The 18898-nt window shown below is 36.0% G+C and overlaps 1 protein-coding gene across 2 annotated transcripts in view; it reads right to left on the reverse strand.

Moving 5' to 3' along the window:
* KCNIP4 (potassium voltage-gated channel interacting protein 4) overlaps nt 1-18898 on the reverse strand; it is a 282324-nt gene that overhangs the window by 231747 nt on the left and 31679 nt on the right. The window contains exon 1 of one of the 2 annotated variants that reach the window (XM_083860838.1): nt 17620-17680. The exons of the other annotated variant lie outside the window; for it this stretch is intronic. Coding sequence (XP_083716964.1) covers nt 17620-17641 — 22 coding nt within the window. The 5' untranslated portion in view covers nt 17642-17680. Of the gene's footprint in view, nt 1-17619; nt 17681-18898 lie in introns of those variants that run through there. 2 annotated transcript variants of the gene reach the window in all.

Genomic DNA, 18898 nt, shown 5'->3' on the forward strand with positions numbered 1-18898 from the left:
ACTTGGGACTGCCATGGGTTCTCCAGCTGAGGTTAAGGGATGCTTATCCCTTGGAAAGCAAGCTCCATATGACCTGGATGAACCATGCAGGGCAGACTCTTCAATTTCTCCATGTCACATTACAGATGGCCAGGGGTTTATTACAAAGCAGGTATTCATCTCAATGTGGGCTGTGACACACAAAGACTCACTGGCTCATCACCAGCTCTCCTGCAGCCCACCTGCCTCATGATTAGTGCCTGTTTTGATCCCATGGCAGTCTACATGAAGACCATTCCCATAGGAAAAAGCAGCTGGGAAGGACCTGCAGGTCACCGAAGTGACTCATCAAGCTTTATCCCTTGTCCCTTCTCCAGCACTGAGCAAACCTGACACGGACAGCCCATCTGTCTCCTCTGAAGTGGAACAGCCAAGCTACTTTCATGCTGTGTTAGGAAAGAATACCAGAAGGGACATATATTGATAAAGTATTTGCAGCTCCAGTAACACAAGTACGTCATCAGAATCGGCATATTCACTTATTCCACATTTATTCTAGTTTAGAGAGCTCAACTACCAAATACCTGTATTACCTTATGAATACTAATGCATATTAGTGAAAATAACTAGAACTTCCTTCTCAGAAAACCGTGATTTCTTCTGCAGAAATTCATAGATAATCCATATTTACTTTCTCCTTCTCAGCTTCTGACACTCAGAGCAGACCATTTGCCACAGGCTCATGAAAGCACAGACCCAGTCACACCACCTTCATTTCAGGCAAGTAGTGCAGAGTATTCTATTACTTTAAGGAATTTTTAGTCTAGTGCTGATCACAGTGCTGTCAAAAAAGTGCTTTATTTATAGCAGGCTGCTGATTCTGTCTGAAATTATTTCTATCTCACAAATTATGCTTTGTGACTAGGTTTGTTTCGGGAAAACACGTCTGCATAATTGATAGTGGAATGCAGGAAGGTGCTAACAACTATCAATTTCTGGTGTCAAAAAGCAGCTGAGGCTGAAACACCCTGCTTAATGTACTGGCAAGATTGTCTGATACATACAGAAAATTGTTTAAAATCCTAACATGTATCAAATAAAGGATACAGTTAGAAACATGATTCCATATTGTAACTGGTAGAAGAAATTAAAATTATTTGTAGCTTTGATCCAATGAATGTTTAAATAGGAGATATTTCAAACTCAATCTTTCACATACTGAATACTTCTTTAATAGTAGGGGCCGCATCTTTTTCTGCAAAGATACAGGAAACTTCCTTTTTGAATTATTAAATGCTATTTGAATGCAGCTAAGGTTCACAAGCCTGACAGTCTGAAGAATCTTGTGACAATGTTGCATTGCCACAAGACTAAGATGCTTGGGTGTTTGATAAAAAATGAATTGCTTTTTCTACCAAGCAGAAGGATTAAATCTGGAAAAAAATTAGATAAATGAGTAATGATTAATGTTCTCATTTTTTCATGTGGATTTTTATTCTGCAGCAATTAGCACCCTCTAACACCTAAGATACAAACCAGCATTATCTGTCGATTTTGAATTCAAAAACTAATCTAAATTAACAATTGTAAATTAACTCATATAACAGGAAGGCATATGATAAAAGCCCCTAATTTAATAATTTCAACAACTAAAAAATATTTTACAGTTAATACCAGACAGTAATTTTCTGTCAATTTTTTATTGAGAGAACTGCTGTTTTTCCCACAACTACAATAATTTTAATGTCTGTGTTGTATGTGTAGCTCCTACACTGCAGACAGACTTGCCAGTATGGCCACATACTGCTCAAAACATTCTGATGTAGAATTACAAACTGGTTTTATATGTGTACTTTCATTGTTTTGAAATAAAATTCTGTTTATTGAGCTCATGAAACTTCTGTGTTTGTGACTGACACCACATGTAGGTCTTTCTGTGATATTTAGCAATATCCAAGCCCCACTCACTATTTAATCTTGCCATCTATGGTAGAAGAGCTTCTCTTGCAGATGCCTCTGGCTTCACTTCTACAGTTTATTCTGCCAGGAGATGGAAAAGAGCTTCCAATTTCTCTGTCCTTTCATGTAGAATTGCAGCTACTTTGTTTCACTTGCCAGGTAGTTTCTTTTATTTACACTGAATGTTCTTAATTTGTTCATTTAGCTAATCCTATCAGAGTAAAAACAGTCTTATGTATCAGAATTAGGTGTGCTTCAAGGGTAAAAGACAATGTTATGGTGGAAAATAAATGGATCAGCAGTCCAGAAATATATGTGTGCTTGTCAATTTTTAATTGGCTATGAGGACACAAGTGGGGGTAACGTGAGACTTAATTATAGTACCACTGGATTAAAAAAAAGAGAACAAAAAATAAGAGAAAAGAGTAGAATTAAACAGGGGGAAAATGAAATTCAGAAAACTAAGTGTCTGAAATGCAGAACTTGCTGCCCAGGTTTTTTGTTTGTTTGTTTGTTTGTTTTGGGTTTTTTTTGTTTTGGTTTGGTTTTTTATTAAGTATTGGACATATATTTATCAGTTTGGGACAGAAGTTCATGGTATTAATGTCATACTGTTCCAAAGCATGTACTCACTAGGAAACAACAATACAGCTGAGAAAACACTTGTAGATGCCTTATACCTTTGGAAGGAGTTTATAAATACTGCAGAGAGCTGAGTGAAAGCACCCAACCATTTTGCAACTTAGAAACATTGCTGCCACTTTAAGGGAACATCGAAATAACTCCAAGAAGGTCAAGTGTCTACATGTTACAGACACAGAAGAGAAGAAGAAAAGGAAAAACAACAGAGAAAAGAACAAACCAACCAGCAAACTGAATATCTAGCCCTGTAGAGACCCAGAAGTTTTAAACGAGCATGTCAAAACTGAGAAATTTCTTAGTCTACAAGATGAAATCTTGTTGGAAGGACAGCTGAAGAACTGTGCCTGATACACTGAGTTCTGGTAGCTTTCTTCAGACAAAAATCATGTTTGTGTACTCTTGACATTCTCTTGTAGAGAACACTCATGAGAGTGTTTTACTCAGTTTTCAGGCTGAAAATTTGCAGGAAACAAAGTTTTTGATGGATGAAAGGGTACAAAGATCTTCAAAAATGACTTTTTGATCAGAAAAGTTGAAAGGCACAAGTAGAGGCTGTGATTGGAAGACCAGAGCTCTTGAGCTACAGCTAAACGCACACCAATATTATATTATGCCCAGAAGTAAAAGGTGCTTTGAAAAAAGCTCACTGTGCATGGCATGGCCAAGCAACACCTAGACTGACTTGTAACCAGCAGGAATGGCAGTAAAAGATCCTAATGCAGCCAAGTCAAGACGCCCGACATCTGTTACCTGAAAGTATTGCAGGGATGTCCTAATGGCTGTGAAAGTTACTTACAACTCTGCAAGAATGCAACTTTTTGGTCAAATGTCACAATGACTAAGTTTCTTTAGGCATGCAGAAAGAATGGCATGACAGCCTGGTGAACATGAGCTGGAAGAAAGCAAAAAGAAGGAGATATTATTTCAGAAGTGAAGACAATCAGTACAGCAGAGCTTTATGAGGCAAATCACAGGACTGGAGTATTGGTGTGGAACAGTCACTTGTTCAGCAAGCTCTGTCAGTGGAAAAAACGACAAATGTTGTTCTTAGTTTCAAGAACACATGTAAATGCTATAAAATAGAGAAAATTAAAAAACGTTGAAAGTCTTGGGGAGTGGGTACAAACTAAAAATGGAAATGAGCAAATGTGCTAAACTAAGTCAGAAAGTGAAGACTACATCTCTTTCTTTTGGCAGAAAGTGTTAGTTTTTGTGAATGAGAAACCTGAAAATCCTATGAAGGAGATAATGGGAGTTCAAATACTTAGATACCATATGTTAAAACTTAGAGTTGTCTGAATATCACACCGGAAGCAAACTGTAATTTCAGAGTGAATAAATTACTATGGAGAGGTTATTTTAGTTTTGGTGCTAAGAGCAAAGAATGTCTTCTGGGGAATGCAGTCAAACTGATTTTTTAGAGAAATGAGATGTAACAGCTACAGAAATTAAACAGAAACACTCTCCAATCACACCATCACCACTAAACTCAACAGATTTCAGCAAACTCTGGGGAGTGGTTAAAGGCTGTTTAGGAAGATGACTTGAAGAAAAACATGTGCAAGTATGCTGGCAGTTTATGTAGGAAAGTTACATTAAATGCATAAATTGTACCAAAGAACAGAAAGAGGAGCCCATTGCACTTGGAAACCTTCAAAAATTGGCTGTCAAAAAGAAATCCTCTCAAAAAAACCCAACACCAACCAAACAAAAAACCCAAGGTCATATAACAAATGAAGAATATAGATACGAAACAGAACAGAAGTATAAAGTGAGTTTCAAATTGCAAGAGGCAAAATGAACAAAAAGAAAATAATATTAAAATACCCAATAAATAAACTAAAAAAAGAAAAGAAAAAAAAAAGAAAAAAAAAAAAAAAAAAAAAAAAAAAAAAGAAGCAGGTCAGTGGCAGCAGAAAGGGAGAAAAAACAACGCAGAGAAAAGTGAAATGCAATTATCTAATATCCCCTTCACACCAGCCTTCAAAAAATAGTAAATCTTGACAAGCTATTCAAAACCACTTAGGAGAAACAAAATGGATTGCAAGCTGAAGTATATTAAAAATACGCTAATGAATATTCGGGTAAGATGGATGTATTCAAATTGTCTGGTCTCAATTAAATTCAGCTTAGACAGTGAGTTCTGAATCACGAAAAATTATCTTTATGAGTTTCTGGAGGACAAGGGAGGTCCCACAGGACCAGAGAAGGGCAAATATAGCATTTGTCTCTTGACAAAAAGGGAGTGCTGGTGGAATGACAGACCAATCAGCCTAATTTTGATTCATAGAAAAAATCTGCAATGAACTACTCAATTACACTAGAAGTATCCACATAATTTTCAAAATAGAACCCTCTTACTGCAGACTACAATCCTAAAGAGAAAAAAAAAATCCACACAAACTAAAAATACCAGAACATGTTTGTTTGTCAAGCATGTAAAAGAAAATATTATAGGGTAGATGGCCTGTGGCATAGAGAAGGTATGGCAGTTCACAAAACATGGAAGTAAAATATGTGCTTCTGGCATTTACGTGCCAGGAGAGATAAACAAGGCCTATATTCTTCACCAGAGAATACACACACAAGAATACAGTAATAATTTATGGGAAGTCACTTTTAGAACTGACCAAGAGAAATGTTCTAACGGCCAAGGAGAGGCAGAAGTTCAAGAATAAAATATTTTTATCCCCAATAATAAACATAGCGTTATAAATTGATTTAAAGTCACAAAACGACTCCATAATCTCTGCAGGACACAAAAGGCCTCAGATGGGCTCACAAAATTTTAATGATTGGACAGAAACCTTTGGAAATTATCTAGTCCAGTCTCCTGCTAGAACAAGAACGAGCCTCAAAGACTAATCTACCTTCAAAGTTAGGTCAGGCCATTCAGGGCTTGTCCAGACAGCTTCTGAAAATCTCTCAGGATGAAGATTTCTGTCTCTCTGGGCAATCTATTCCAGCATTTGATCACCCTCAGGGCTGAGAAGTTTTCTTATGATGAAACAGAATTTTCCTTGCCGTAGCTTTGGTGGATGCACGAATTTTGCTCCATCTCTCTAACCAGCCCCTAGGTTGTACAGGTTCCCCTTCAGCTTTCTCTTCTTCAGGAAAAAAAAAAAAAAAAAAAAAAAAAAAAAAAAAAAAAAAAAAAGGCTTCTCAGCTCTCTCAGCTGCAATCCATCTCCTTAAACACCTGGTTTTTCTCAGCTAAACTTGTTCCAGTTTGCCAACTTCTCTATTGTACTGCAAACCTCAAAGCTGGACACAGCCATGGGCACCACTCACCCTCTGTTCTCACAGAGCAAGGGGAGCTCTGCTACAAGACAAAGAACCCAAAACACAGGAAAAGCCAAGTTTTTCTCACATTATTATACCTGACTGCAGGTGCTCCTAACTTATCACAACCCCATATTCACTGATAGGCTACAAGGCGGGAAATCATTCCCAGTTTTACTGGAAGTTCCCCTGAGGGGACGAACATCACAAATATTCATAAATTCATCAAAGGCATTTTTAAGTGGTAAAGAAAAACACTATGAGTTTTAATCACCTTATTGTCCCCTGTGTTTCTCTAGACAAGCACAGGAGAAGCTGTCTCAGATAAAATGCTGATTCTATTTTTTTTCTTCTTTCTCATGTTCAGAAAAAAAAAAAAAAATCACACAATAAAAAGAGCCTCTCTCTTGTACTGCCTCAGAAAAAGCACTACAGCAAATATCTAGTAAACTCCCAGGTCAGCACAAAGAAGTCAAGCAAGACAAGTTCAGCTTGCAGAGTGTGTCCCACAGTAAGTCTGTTGAGTGGCAATGAGCCTTCCTTCAGCTGCCAAAGCACTGAACTGACAGTAACATTCATACATATATGGTTGAAGTATTAAAGCTCATGGTGTGTGACTAAAGGAAAACCAACCAGTCTCTATTTTTAGACTCTGTCTCAGAGGTTCTGCCTATATTCTTCCATCTACATTTAAAACTATTTTGGTTCTAAAATGCATTATTTTTGGCAGAGAAACAAGCCAAGGTGAAAACATAACTAAATATTAGCAAATGCATCTTCATAAGTCATGATCCATGTAACCACTCTTAATACTTCATAAACCATGGAAACAAATTGTTTCCAGTTCCTTTGTAAAAGCCAAGGAAAGAAATCTCGAAAAAAAACCATAAGGATTCAGAACCTTCATGGTCTGAAACTCCCCCATTCTAAGACACTATCAAAGCAGCCAGATTCATCCCTCCTCTAAAAATTTTCAAGCTGGACAATTCAACCCAACGACATTTTATAGAGGAACAAAAAATTGTTTAAATTCTTTGTCTTCACCTCCTAGCATAGAAGAAGCTGTAACCAGGTTTATATCCAGTTTCTAAGATGGGTTTTCCTCCTCCACCCATGACTTCAGAGCCTGCACAGGCCAAGTCCATAACTGAAGAACTTTTGTACCAGGGTAGGGCAAATACACCTCCATCCTGTAGATGCCTGGAGAAGACTAAAAAAGTGGTATCTCCTTTAAGATATCCTTGATGTTTTCAGCCAGGGTTTTCTGAAGTAGAGGTAAATTTCTTGCATAGCTGCCTTTCTGGATTTATGCTTCATGAACTTGTAAAAGGTTTTTTTTAAATTCTTTTAAGCTTTGGCCAAAATCAGTATCGTTTGCAAGCTGACTATATGCACTGTGATAGGTACACCCCTGGCACGTTCTGAATCTGCCACAGGGTAATTTCACTCCTCATACTTTAATAATGAGAAACACTGAACCTCTTTATGTCCCTTCATGCCACTCACTTTTATAACCTCCTATCTCATCTCCTGCCTTCTCCCTCATTAGTCATTTTTTTCAATGCTGAAGAGTCCTGATTTACCTAGACATGTCCTTGTACTAAACCCCTTCCGTACCTTTGATCATTCATGCTGTTTTTTTCTGTACCTTTTCTAGCTTTGTTTTGTCCTTTTTGAGACACTGGAACAGCATACAGGAATCAAGATAAAGGCAATAGCTTCATACAGAGACATAATGATGTTTTCTTTTGTTCTCTTTTCCTTTCCTAATATTTTTTAATGTCATATTTGCTGTTTTGAAAACGACTCAGCACAGAAGTGACATTTTCAGAGCACAACCTATTATAATTTGCAGATCTCTTTCTCGGGCAATAAAACCAGAACATGGCACACCACTGCAGATATAATGGGAGGACTGTATTTTACATGTACATTACTTTACATTTATAACATCTTATAATCCATTCATTAAACACTTTTCTGCAATTCTTCAAGTTGCCTTTTGCCCTAAAGGCAACTTCTCCCTTGGCTACTCCCCCCTTTTCCTGGGATTGTGATAGTGGCAACGAGGATGAGACTTAGATTTAAGGAGGTCACTGGAAAAAAACACAGTAGTTAACATTCTTATACATAAAGTTTGGAAACCACTCTAGATTTTTTGGATAATATGAGCTATTTTTCCACCATTTGCAATTATGAATTAGCTATTTTTCTGCCCTACCAATTATGAATGAAAGTATTAAAAAGTAGGGTTTGGGTTTTTTAAATTAAATGCAAAAAGAAATATCTGAGGAGAGATAAATAGGCCAATGCAGACCCCCTTAAGTATAACTACCCCAGTGATATTTCACATGCTTTTCCTTTAGAGAGTCAGCTACATGTGAACTGTTCTCTACTTCTGTAGAATATTTTAAGCAACGTCTAATTCTTATTGGTAGAAAAGTGCTTTAAAGACCATTTGATCCACTAATTTAACTTGTATTAGGCAGTCCCTTCTGCCTGCTGCTCCTGTTAGCCCTAAAATGAACCTCTCCCTCCTCTTACAATTTCTCCTGTTCACCATACTTTGAACTGTGATTTACTTTGATAATCTTTCCCATTTAGTTAATTGCAGGCACTTTTGACAAGTTACCATTTCAGTTCTTTGAATATTGTGTGCAATGTAAAAAAATCCAACAGACTCTCTGTAGGAGAAAAGAACACAGGTGACTTTACCCCGGATAAGTAACAGCTGTGGTAATTACCCAATACAGGCTCACCCCTATGAGTCACAGCTATAGCCAGTAAAGATAAGTCTGATAAAAAGGAGTGGGTTAGCTGGTAAAGGGACAACCATGGAGGAGGAGGAACCTTGAGGAAGAGGGAAGGAGAGGATTATAAAGAAGGATCTTGGGGAGAGAGAATCACTGCTGTGAGGTCAGTCTGGGTCTGCAGTTAGAGCCTGTTGTTGGAACCTTCAGTCATAATCTAGTTGGGTAAAAGCCTGCAGTAAGAGTCTGCAAACTGATCCTTGCAGTCAGAGTTTAGCAGGAAAAAAAACAGCAGTCAGAGGCTGCAAGGGAAACCTACAGTGCGAGATTGCTGCAGCCAGAGTCAGTAAATGGTTGGAGTCAAGATGGCTGAGCTGTAAAGAGGAATAAACCAGGACCCTTTTCATGCTGTGATAAACAAGAAGTCTGTGTCTTGGCTCATATCTACCCTCTAACAAGAGGGCTGCTGCAACAATTCTTTAACAGGAGGCATTAAGATGGCTTTACTGTTCCTCTAGAAAGGACTGCCCTGCAGATCTTTTCAGCCTTTGCTCTCCCCACTAAGTGAAATTGTTTAGGTTTAAGGAGACATATCAATACAATCTTTATTGATCCTATTATAAGTACATAATTTTCTGATGATATAGATTCTTTTAAAAACAAAACAAGCAAAAAACCCCAGCTCTACTTGTTCTGTAGGTACTCTGTGAAGCTTTCTGTTGCTTATACACAGGGAATGATGCTTTCAGCATTTTTCTTATGCCTTTATCAAGTTACTTTTCAAGATTTGATTGGAATGCTGTTATATTCTTACAGTTAGGCAAAGTGCATACATTTTTCTAGTTGCCTTTCTTGGACCTTCTGAACACTGATTTTCTAGTTAGTAATACATTTGATCTTTCAGTTTAATGACACCTTTTATTTTCTCACTGAGATCCATTTTGATATTGTAGTGTGAATTTTCAATGAAACTCTAATTGGATGTTTCAAAATTAAAATTACCCCCATTATAACTGAATGTACTTTACCCTTACGAATGGTTATTTCAATTTCCTTGGTTTTAACGCCTCATTTTAACATAGATGATTTTTTTCAAGTTAGGCAGTAATATAATGAATTATTCTGTTCTTATCAAAATAGTGAATCTAATTACATTACAGTGACCTAAAGAGTTGGACAGTAGCGTTTTGAACAGTAACATTTTGAACTTGATCCTGTGCACTCTTGCAAACCAGCTTTAAAATTTCTTCTTTTCTTCTCTGGGCAGCTGTTACATTGAACAGGTACTTGTGGATTTTACAAATATTTGTCTGAAATCACATTTAATCTATCTTCAAAGGTGATAATGACATTTTCCCATTATAATTGTATTTTGTAAGTGGCATGTTCTAGGACATACTTTCTGAATAAGTTTCTAAGATTCAAATCATAAATGATTATTTTTATAGCTAAATAAATACAAGAAATTTCTATTTTAAAATTGTTCTTCAATATGTCTCATCCATAAAAACGGATGGAAGAGGAATAAGGCATAAAGAAATAGTAGCAATATTTTTTCCTTTAAATAAAATAACTTTTTCAAACTCTGACAGTACAGTTTTGTTTTCATTTCTTCCATCTTTTCTTCCTTTGTCCCAGTCTGTTTCTGCCTTTTTCAGCCACCATTTTAATTTTAATTCTTTTAGTCTAAAGTTTCATCTTCATATTCCCATTAATTAAACAAGGAGTAAAACAAGACAACTCACAGGAAGGCAATGCACTAAGCAGCGCATATCCACAGGCAGCTTGTAACCAGTAGGGGCAGCCATACTGACTGAAAAAAGAAATTCTATACAAAGACTTAGTTTGAAAGACACATTCTTTGACCAACATTCTGGTCTGCTTAACAATGTTTTTTGAGAGACTGCCACTTCCCTGTTAAAAAAAAAAAAAATAATAAAAAAAAAAAAAATAAAAATAAAAAAAAAAAAAAATAAAGGGGGGGGTGGGGTGGGGAGGGCACCAAGAGGACAAAATGACATTTTTTAAGGAACATGGAAAACTTGTCTCCTCTTTTCTTTCTCCTTCATTAGTTAAAGAGTCATAATTTTATCCAAGTAGGTCATGATACACTGAGCATCATGGCATCAAAAAATGTCTGTACAAAATTATCACAGTCCTGATTCCTATTTCATTGCTGTTAGGAAACACAGAAAGTGAAGGTTTGAAAGAGTTTAATGTTAGTAACTTAAGGCATTTTCAATTAAATGCTCCATGAAATAAACTCCTTGGTAAACAAAGAAAGTATAAAGTATTGAAAAATATATAAACATTAAGCAAAATTGTATGCTGATTTGCCACATTTTAATAAAGTATGCTTTGCATGCTTCACAAACACAAATCTCAAAAAAAAAAAAGTTATAGAAAGGTAAAAGTACTGACTACTAGATGTAATTTTCTCATTATATTCTTTAAAGTTTTGTTTCAACACTTTTATATAGATCAGTGAATGAAGGCACTTTACCCATCGGTGGGACTGAGTAACATATCCAGGGACAGGAGAAGTAGAGGTTCAGATCTCCATTCCCTCAAGATTTCAACCCATGCCATTTTAAAACAGGTCATGTCCACCTCCTCTTACTCAAGGGTAAAGAAACTGATGGCAGAGATTGGCAGTTAAACCTCTTTTGCACAGAAAAGTAGTGAATGCACATCTGCGATATGCTTTAGGGACTTTTGGAAAAAATGATGCCATCAGCAGCTCCTCCTTCTCATAAAGGCTTGTGAAGTTAAGCCAGATTTTTTTCTGAATGTATAAAACGGAAGCCCTGCTATTTGAACAGACATATTCACTCATTGAAAAGGCTAAAACCTTTTCTATGTCTGCTTGATTTGATTCAGGTGCTGGCAAAACTAAAAGCATAAATTAAAAAATTATTTATATCCCAAAATATGTCTATCACAGGAATGAAGACTGGAGATGTAGCTGTAAATGACACAAGAGATTTATACGATCTTAGAAGCCTATTCTGTCAGTGCTCACCTGGTATATCCATGACTGATACACTGACAGAAGCATTGTGCTTCACTAAACTCCAAAAAGCCATAGACCCATAGGTCTGTGTGATCCCACAGGTAAAAAAGATAAGAATAAGAAGGGAAAAATAATCAAGTATCATTTTACTTTAACAAAAATACTAAAATATACAGTTTAATAAAAATATTTAAAAGCTGTCTATAGTCTTGTTTGCATATCCTCAGGAAAAAATGTAAATAATCCATATAGCAGGCAAAACCAACATGATACTTTAAAGTTTAGCTCACAAAGGATAATATATCTCATTTTTTTTCACTTCAGAAAACCCTTATGTGTAATGAAAATGTATACTTCTGTGTCATCTCTCAACATATCTCTGGAGTTATTGGAAATGTAAAACAGTCTAACCTCACTCAAAATAAAGAAACAGATCATATGACTTAAATGCTCTCAAGGGATGAAGCATTCAAAAACTGCAAGAAAGAGTCAACTAGACACTGTAAAACAGATTGAGTTACAAACGGGACTTACTCTTTATCCTCAATAAGGACTGAAATAAGAGGAAATATTTATGAAGATATCTGCTCTTCAGCACACCTTTTCCTTGCAAAAAGCACCTGTACTAAACAAAAAACCCTAAACCAAAACATAATAATGGGTTTTTTTTAATGAATGGTGTTTTTAAAGTATTGAATTATAGGATTGTGTTAGAAAGGGCCTTTTGAGGTCATCTAGTCCAAGCCCCCTGTAATGAGCAGGGACACCTTCAACCTGAGCAGATCCTTCAGAGTCCCATCCAACCTGACCCTGGATGTTTCCAGGGATGGTGCATCTACCAGTTTGCTGGGCAACCTGTGCCAGTGCCTCATATGCTAAACATAAAACATTCCTTCCAAATATCTTGTCTGACTCTGTCTTCTTTCAGGTCAGAACCACCATGCCTTGTCCTATTGCTACAGGCCCTATTATATTTGCACTCATATATCTACATTTGAACATACGCATGGAGGATTTCAAATTTAAACAGCCATTTATCTTTTAAAAGGAAAATGAGCTTGAGAAATAGGGAAAAAAAAAGCCCAAAACTTAAAAAACAAATTTTAAGAACTATTGTCCCAATAGATGCAGGAATAAATACAAAATAAAACTTAAGGCAAATAACATCTATGTATTCAATTTATAGCAGAAATAGAAGAAGGATAGAGAAGGGCAAGGAGCATGATCAAAGTTAAAGAATGAATTTCTATACAAAATGTGACAAAGTATAAAATTAAGGAACAGTAGCTCAGTAGCACTTCCAGCTGTAATATTAGAGGACATGTAATGAAACTAGCAGGTGGAGAAAGAAGTATCTTCTTCACACACTGCACAGTTAAGATGCAATTTTTTTTTTTATATAGAATGCTGAAGATTCCAAATATATTCATCCTGAAAAAACCCTACTTTTAAAAATTCATGGATTAAAAATGCATAAATAACTACTAAATGCATTATCATTATCTCCTGTTTGGGAAATCCTTGAACGGTAAATTGCTAGGAATTAGAGAACATTCCTAGGATATCTCAATGTATGCTTTTCTTATTTATTACTTTCTCTAAAAGCGTTGACCTTTGACAAAGCCAATATAGAAGCTAAACTAACTTCACTCTGACCTACGAGAGATTATTATGTTTTGTATTGCCATTTATACGCACATAAACCCTCATGAACTCTTCAAAGAGTACAGTAATTTTCACTGCAGATAAAATGACCAAATAAAGCTATACTGCCTAACAAAATTAATTCTTCCTGACAGGAAAAGTTTGGAACCAACTATAATGTACTTTAGGGCAAAGTTATGCATGTCTATCATATTTTGCAACCTGCACTACGTCAATATCATGCAATACTAACACGTGCTACAATTTAATCTCTCTCTATAACTTAATCTGTATTATTCATCATAAATAATTCACATTTCTATGCACAATATTGATATTCTGCTAACATGACACAGGCTGACAAGAAAGTGGAAAAAAATGGGTAGAGGGCCTTACTATGTCTGCAGGCATTTTTCTATCAGCAACCAAGCAGGCAGCAGAAATAAAGAATCCTCTCGCCTTCCTAGAGCTGCTGAAATGAGCTGTTTGTTTGACTAGCAAGTCATCGTGTAGACTGTGAAGCCCAACAAACAAACAAATTTAACACAGCCTCCCAGACAAGTAGGTCACCTCCTTTTCAAGGAAGCAATGTAAACAAAAACCAGAATCCTCCTAAGATCAGACATCTTTGCAACCTGGGTAAAATTAGATGCTGAGAGACTGTAGATGCTCAGCCTCTTTTAATCAGGTATTGACAACATCTTGTATAGTTCACAGTTGGATCGCTTTTGCTTGCTTGTACAGAGTTTTTTATGCATTGCATAGTATTGAATAATAAACTGTGGTGTGATAATCAACTTTATTTCTTTGTCATCTGATGGTAAAGAATGTATTTGTTTAACACTTCTTGCTTATACTGCAGCTCAACTCTCCCAACATAGCAAGAAATTGTTCCTTCTTCACCGCCTCAGAGTATTTATTCTCAAGAATAATTCCCCTGTGTTTGCTAATTTTTTTAGGAGAAATTCATTACATACAGTAGTCCCTGTTGTAGTATTACAGTTTTATAATTGCATATTCCTTAAAAAATTCCACTCAAATAATTTGCTAAATATTAATTTTAGTTTTTACAAAAGCCAAACACTGTGTACTGTAACCTGATGTTTCCTGGGTTTAGGTTTTCACCCATATTATGTGCATGCTCTACCTGATCATGATTGAATCTTTTTTTTGTGACTTTTCCCCTACAATGAGAAATAGACAAGCTTTTTGTGGGTTTTAATCTAAAAAAAAAAAAAAAAATCAACTTATTGTTACTCATAAACCTAATATGCAATTTGCTGAGTTACCACCATCAAGCTACTCTCACAATTAAGAAACTGAGTAACAAAATGATGAAGTAATATTGGAAAAAAACCTGTTTGAGGAATCAGAATGCTCAGCCAGGAATCCTGTAATTATGTCTCAGTTGGGTTTTGTCCAACAGTACACACAGGAATATGAAGGCTGAAATAACAAATCCATTATTAACACACTGAGAACAAAAAGGAACAGTTATTCACAGTGACTTATATCCACTCAGAAGTGATTCAGCAGCCAGCTATCACAAAACATCACAGTGATTAAACAGTGGTAAAACGACAAATTCAACATTAGAAATTGGAAACAACACGAAACAGAAGGGCATCACTGTTTTTGTATACTGCACTCAACTCCTCAATACTGTGCACAGTGATGGTTTTCCAATCTTCAAATATAAAGCAAAAAGAAACTTTAAGAGGAGAGGACAATAAGGATGGTCCTGCATACAGAGTGATTTCTGGAACAAACATACCCATGGAGAAATAGACCAAACCATGGTACATCCCATGAAAATATCAAGCAGGAATTTTAAAACAAAGGGATGGGACTTTTCCCCCTACCTACCATATAATTAACTGCGGCATTCATTGTCATGGGATGTTGTGAGGTCAAACATCTACACAGGACCAAAGACAAAAAAAGCTGAAAATTGCTTATGAAAAGTGCTAAAAAATGGCAAAAGACTGGACCAGTCCTTGTGACTACTCTTATTAACTGAAAATTTCTTAAAAGTCTTCTTGTAGGAGCCTAAAAGCCATGACAAGGAAAGATCACATTAAATTTACCCTCAATTTCTCCTATGCTTTTCATGACTAGTTAGAATACAAATTTCACTGAATATTTAGTAGATGACATGACAGAACCGCTGTTATGTTTTCCTTTCGTTATTTTGTCATAATTATACTTTAAAATAGTTTTTGCCCTTCTCATTGCTATATCATTATATTTATTCTGAAGGTTTCACTCAGGTCTTTAGTATAGTCTCTTCTTGGCTATACGGATTTTCTTTTTCCAGATCTAAAAAGCAAGAATCTCTGAAAAGCACTGTAGTAAAAATCAGTATTTCTGAAATCGTGTTCTGACCTTCACCCCACTTACACTGCATGTTCTCCTTTTCTACTTAGCACTTTTTTCCTACAATTCTTCTTTCCTTGAAAATCATTCATCCACAAAATTAAAGTGACAGCTATCCTCCATTAGAAGATTAACTCTGTTTAAAAATTATTCTTTATTAAGAAGTACTATGTCACACTAGAATTAGATGCTTGAATTAACACTGCAAAATTTAGAACTATGATTACTGTATTATTATCATTTAATGATTTTCACTTTACAGCTTACTTTTTTATAAGAAAGCCATTTCTCCATCTTGTGCTCACACTGTGCCTGCTCACTTAGAACTATACATCTAACTATTGTGGAACAAAAATAGCATAAAAAAGCTGCTCAGAAATATAAATTACCATATTCATGACTTTCTAGATAAACTTTTCAGAACACAGTAGAAGATAGAATTTGAACCAGAAGTTATTGTCAAGTTTCCTAATTTAACAGACAACTACATAAAATCGCAGAACTGGTTAAAAAATATAAAGAAGCACTTATTTAAAAGCAATTACATAAAATTACAGATTCAATAGGTCTAAAATGCACTACAACAATCTAGTTCATAAAAGCCAGTAAGGGATAAAAATAAATATGTATTTTAGAAAAGCAAAGTAGACAATGAAAAGCTATTTTCCAAGGACATAAACCTAATCATTAAAAGATAATTTAAATACAAGTGCGTTGACGTAGTTGGGTGCAAAGGAAGCAACTGAGGAATACAGACTACTTGGCTTTTTGAAGCACCACCTTATTGCCCTCCTTCATGTTTCTCCTTAAAAGTGTCTCTATTCTGAGAGCAAAATAAAAAACATGTCCCAGAGTTATTTCACAAAAGGCTAGTATATATTTCATACTATGTTATGGCTTAAAAATCCATTTAGGGTTTGAGCTACTCAGTTTCTGCACAATGAGGTAGTTGCAAGAAACTCCTTGAATATTCTGATCCCATTTTTTAACATTGTTTGGTCAGTATCTTCCAGAAAACAGGTAGAGTGAGAAAGTTCATTCTCTTTAGGTCTGAAATATTTTTAATAATGAAAAAATCCAAAGAATAAGACCACAAAATACACCTGTGATAAGGATCACAGCAGAGACTTTAAAAACCATCTTCTATATTACCCTTATTTTAACAGCCTAAATTTCACCATGTAAATCTAAAGCTTGTTTTACCTAATCACAGGGGAGAAACATACTAAAGAGAAAATCTGTTCTCCTTGGGACTATAAGCACTGCTGCATACCTGAAACAAAACTACCTTGGCAACAAAAGAAGGGTTCTGCACCACAGCAGGTAATGTGGCACAGGTTCTCACCTGTGGATGCAAGAACCTCATTTCTTCACAACATCTGATTTTGGACACATTTACTCCTGCCAAGTTGGAAAATCTTGTTTCTTAATATCTTAAAAATGACAACATTTCAGTATTAACTTTATTGTCTAAGTTGATTAAGTGTCTTAAATTTTCTGATTCTTTGATTGTGTTTATGTTTGCAGCGCAACAACTGGAAGAGGGGATGCCAGATGTTTCAGATGGAACAGTACTTTTGAACAATGACAGTTACGCCTCCTCTCAGTATTTAATGGACCACAACTGATTTGTTTGGCAAGGAAAGAAATAAAGAATATGATCATCCAATTAGACTAAGATCAATTGAAACAGAATCAAGTAGACAGATAACTATGAAATAAAGACTATTTCAGGAGAGCCCATGCCTATCCTTAAATCCTTTAGAAGCAGTCTGATGTACGTGGGAAGGAGATAGTAAATTTTTTTAAGGGCAGACAGTAATTTTTTCAGTACAGAACTCTCAGTGAACATTGTTTTACTTAGTCATTCTACACCAGCCTTGTTCTTTTTGCCATTGAGATAAACACAGAATGAAAAGTGAACTGCAACATATCAGTGTCTCTATTTTATAAAAAGTGAAACTGATAACTCACCTTTTAAAAGAGCGCCAGTCATCTTAGAGAATGACTCAACTTACTGAACAAGGTTATTAGTTTAACAACAAAAGCTGATATTCTCTCAAGCTGACTTTATGTACTGTGTCTACATTATCTTTTCAATTTATTCTTTATCTAGCACATTATACTCTCACTATACTTGCAGACGTACTATATAAACCTATGAAGAGAATCAAGCTTAATCTATTTTCTAAACCAACATGGCTTCCTCAGATTTTCAGAATGGATTACTACACACATCTTTGGAATGTTTCACTGCAATGATGCAATTAAGTGCTCTACTGGGCTTGTGGCTTCTCAAGAATTCACGAAAGTTGAATGCAACTATAGATGCTGTTCTCAGAGTGTCACCGTTAAGGCTAGAACTTAAAACACCTTAATTGCCTTCCTACTGTCACTGTTTTTCTCGGCAAACTCAGAAATTAGTGAATCATACCTTAAACTAAAGAAAAATTAAACATCAGAGTGTCTAAAATCAGAATAATATAAGGGGTTTTTGCAACACAGCACTGAGACACCGATAAGATGCTGACAGAATCTAAATCTCTCTCCTTCAGTTATTTGCAGCCATCTGTCACCAATATATAATTCCTTCCTGTGGAGCCACTTTCACAACTGTCTAGCATCCTGAGATATGAAAGTACTCAGATCTTTCCACAAACTCCTTGCTGTTCACCTAGGAAAAAAGCTATCAAGCAGTAGGGCATATAACATCAAAGATGTTGTCAGCTACGCATGTTGGGATCCTTTGACTGATGAAGATTTGCCAGCCTTGGCAGTGATACCATGACCACTACCATTAGAGAGTGTTTTGCAACAGCACAGGTACAGCACCTAATGGGGTATGTATGGGGTACCCTAATGGGCTAGTCATTTTCTCCTCTCCTCAGCTGGTTCAAGAACACCACAGTCACCCAAAGGTTTGTCCTCAAACCTTCATACGTCCTTTCAAAAGGTGTCAACTAACAACAGGAAAATCCATTTCTCCCATCCAGGCATTTACTCTGAATTGCCTTTCCTATTCAGAAGGGATCTTAGAAATCTCTAAATGAACATGCTGGCATTAAAAAGCAATATAACATGCTTAGAGTAAAAAATGTCCATGTTAGGTAATTCTGTGCACCCTCCATGAAATAATACTTTTGGGTCTTCCATTTCCCTGGTTATAGCCTGGGGAGAGGAGTGCAGGAAAGAACTCCTAGTGAAATAAGATGATGTTTACATTCCCCAGAATGTGAACCTGTCCTCTAACTAG

The sequence above is a fragment of the Zosterops lateralis genome, assembly GCF_965231275.1.
Source record: "Zosterops lateralis genome assembly, chromosome: 5".
NCBI classification, from domain to species: Eukaryota; Metazoa; Chordata; class Aves; order Passeriformes; family Zosteropidae; genus Zosterops; species Zosterops lateralis.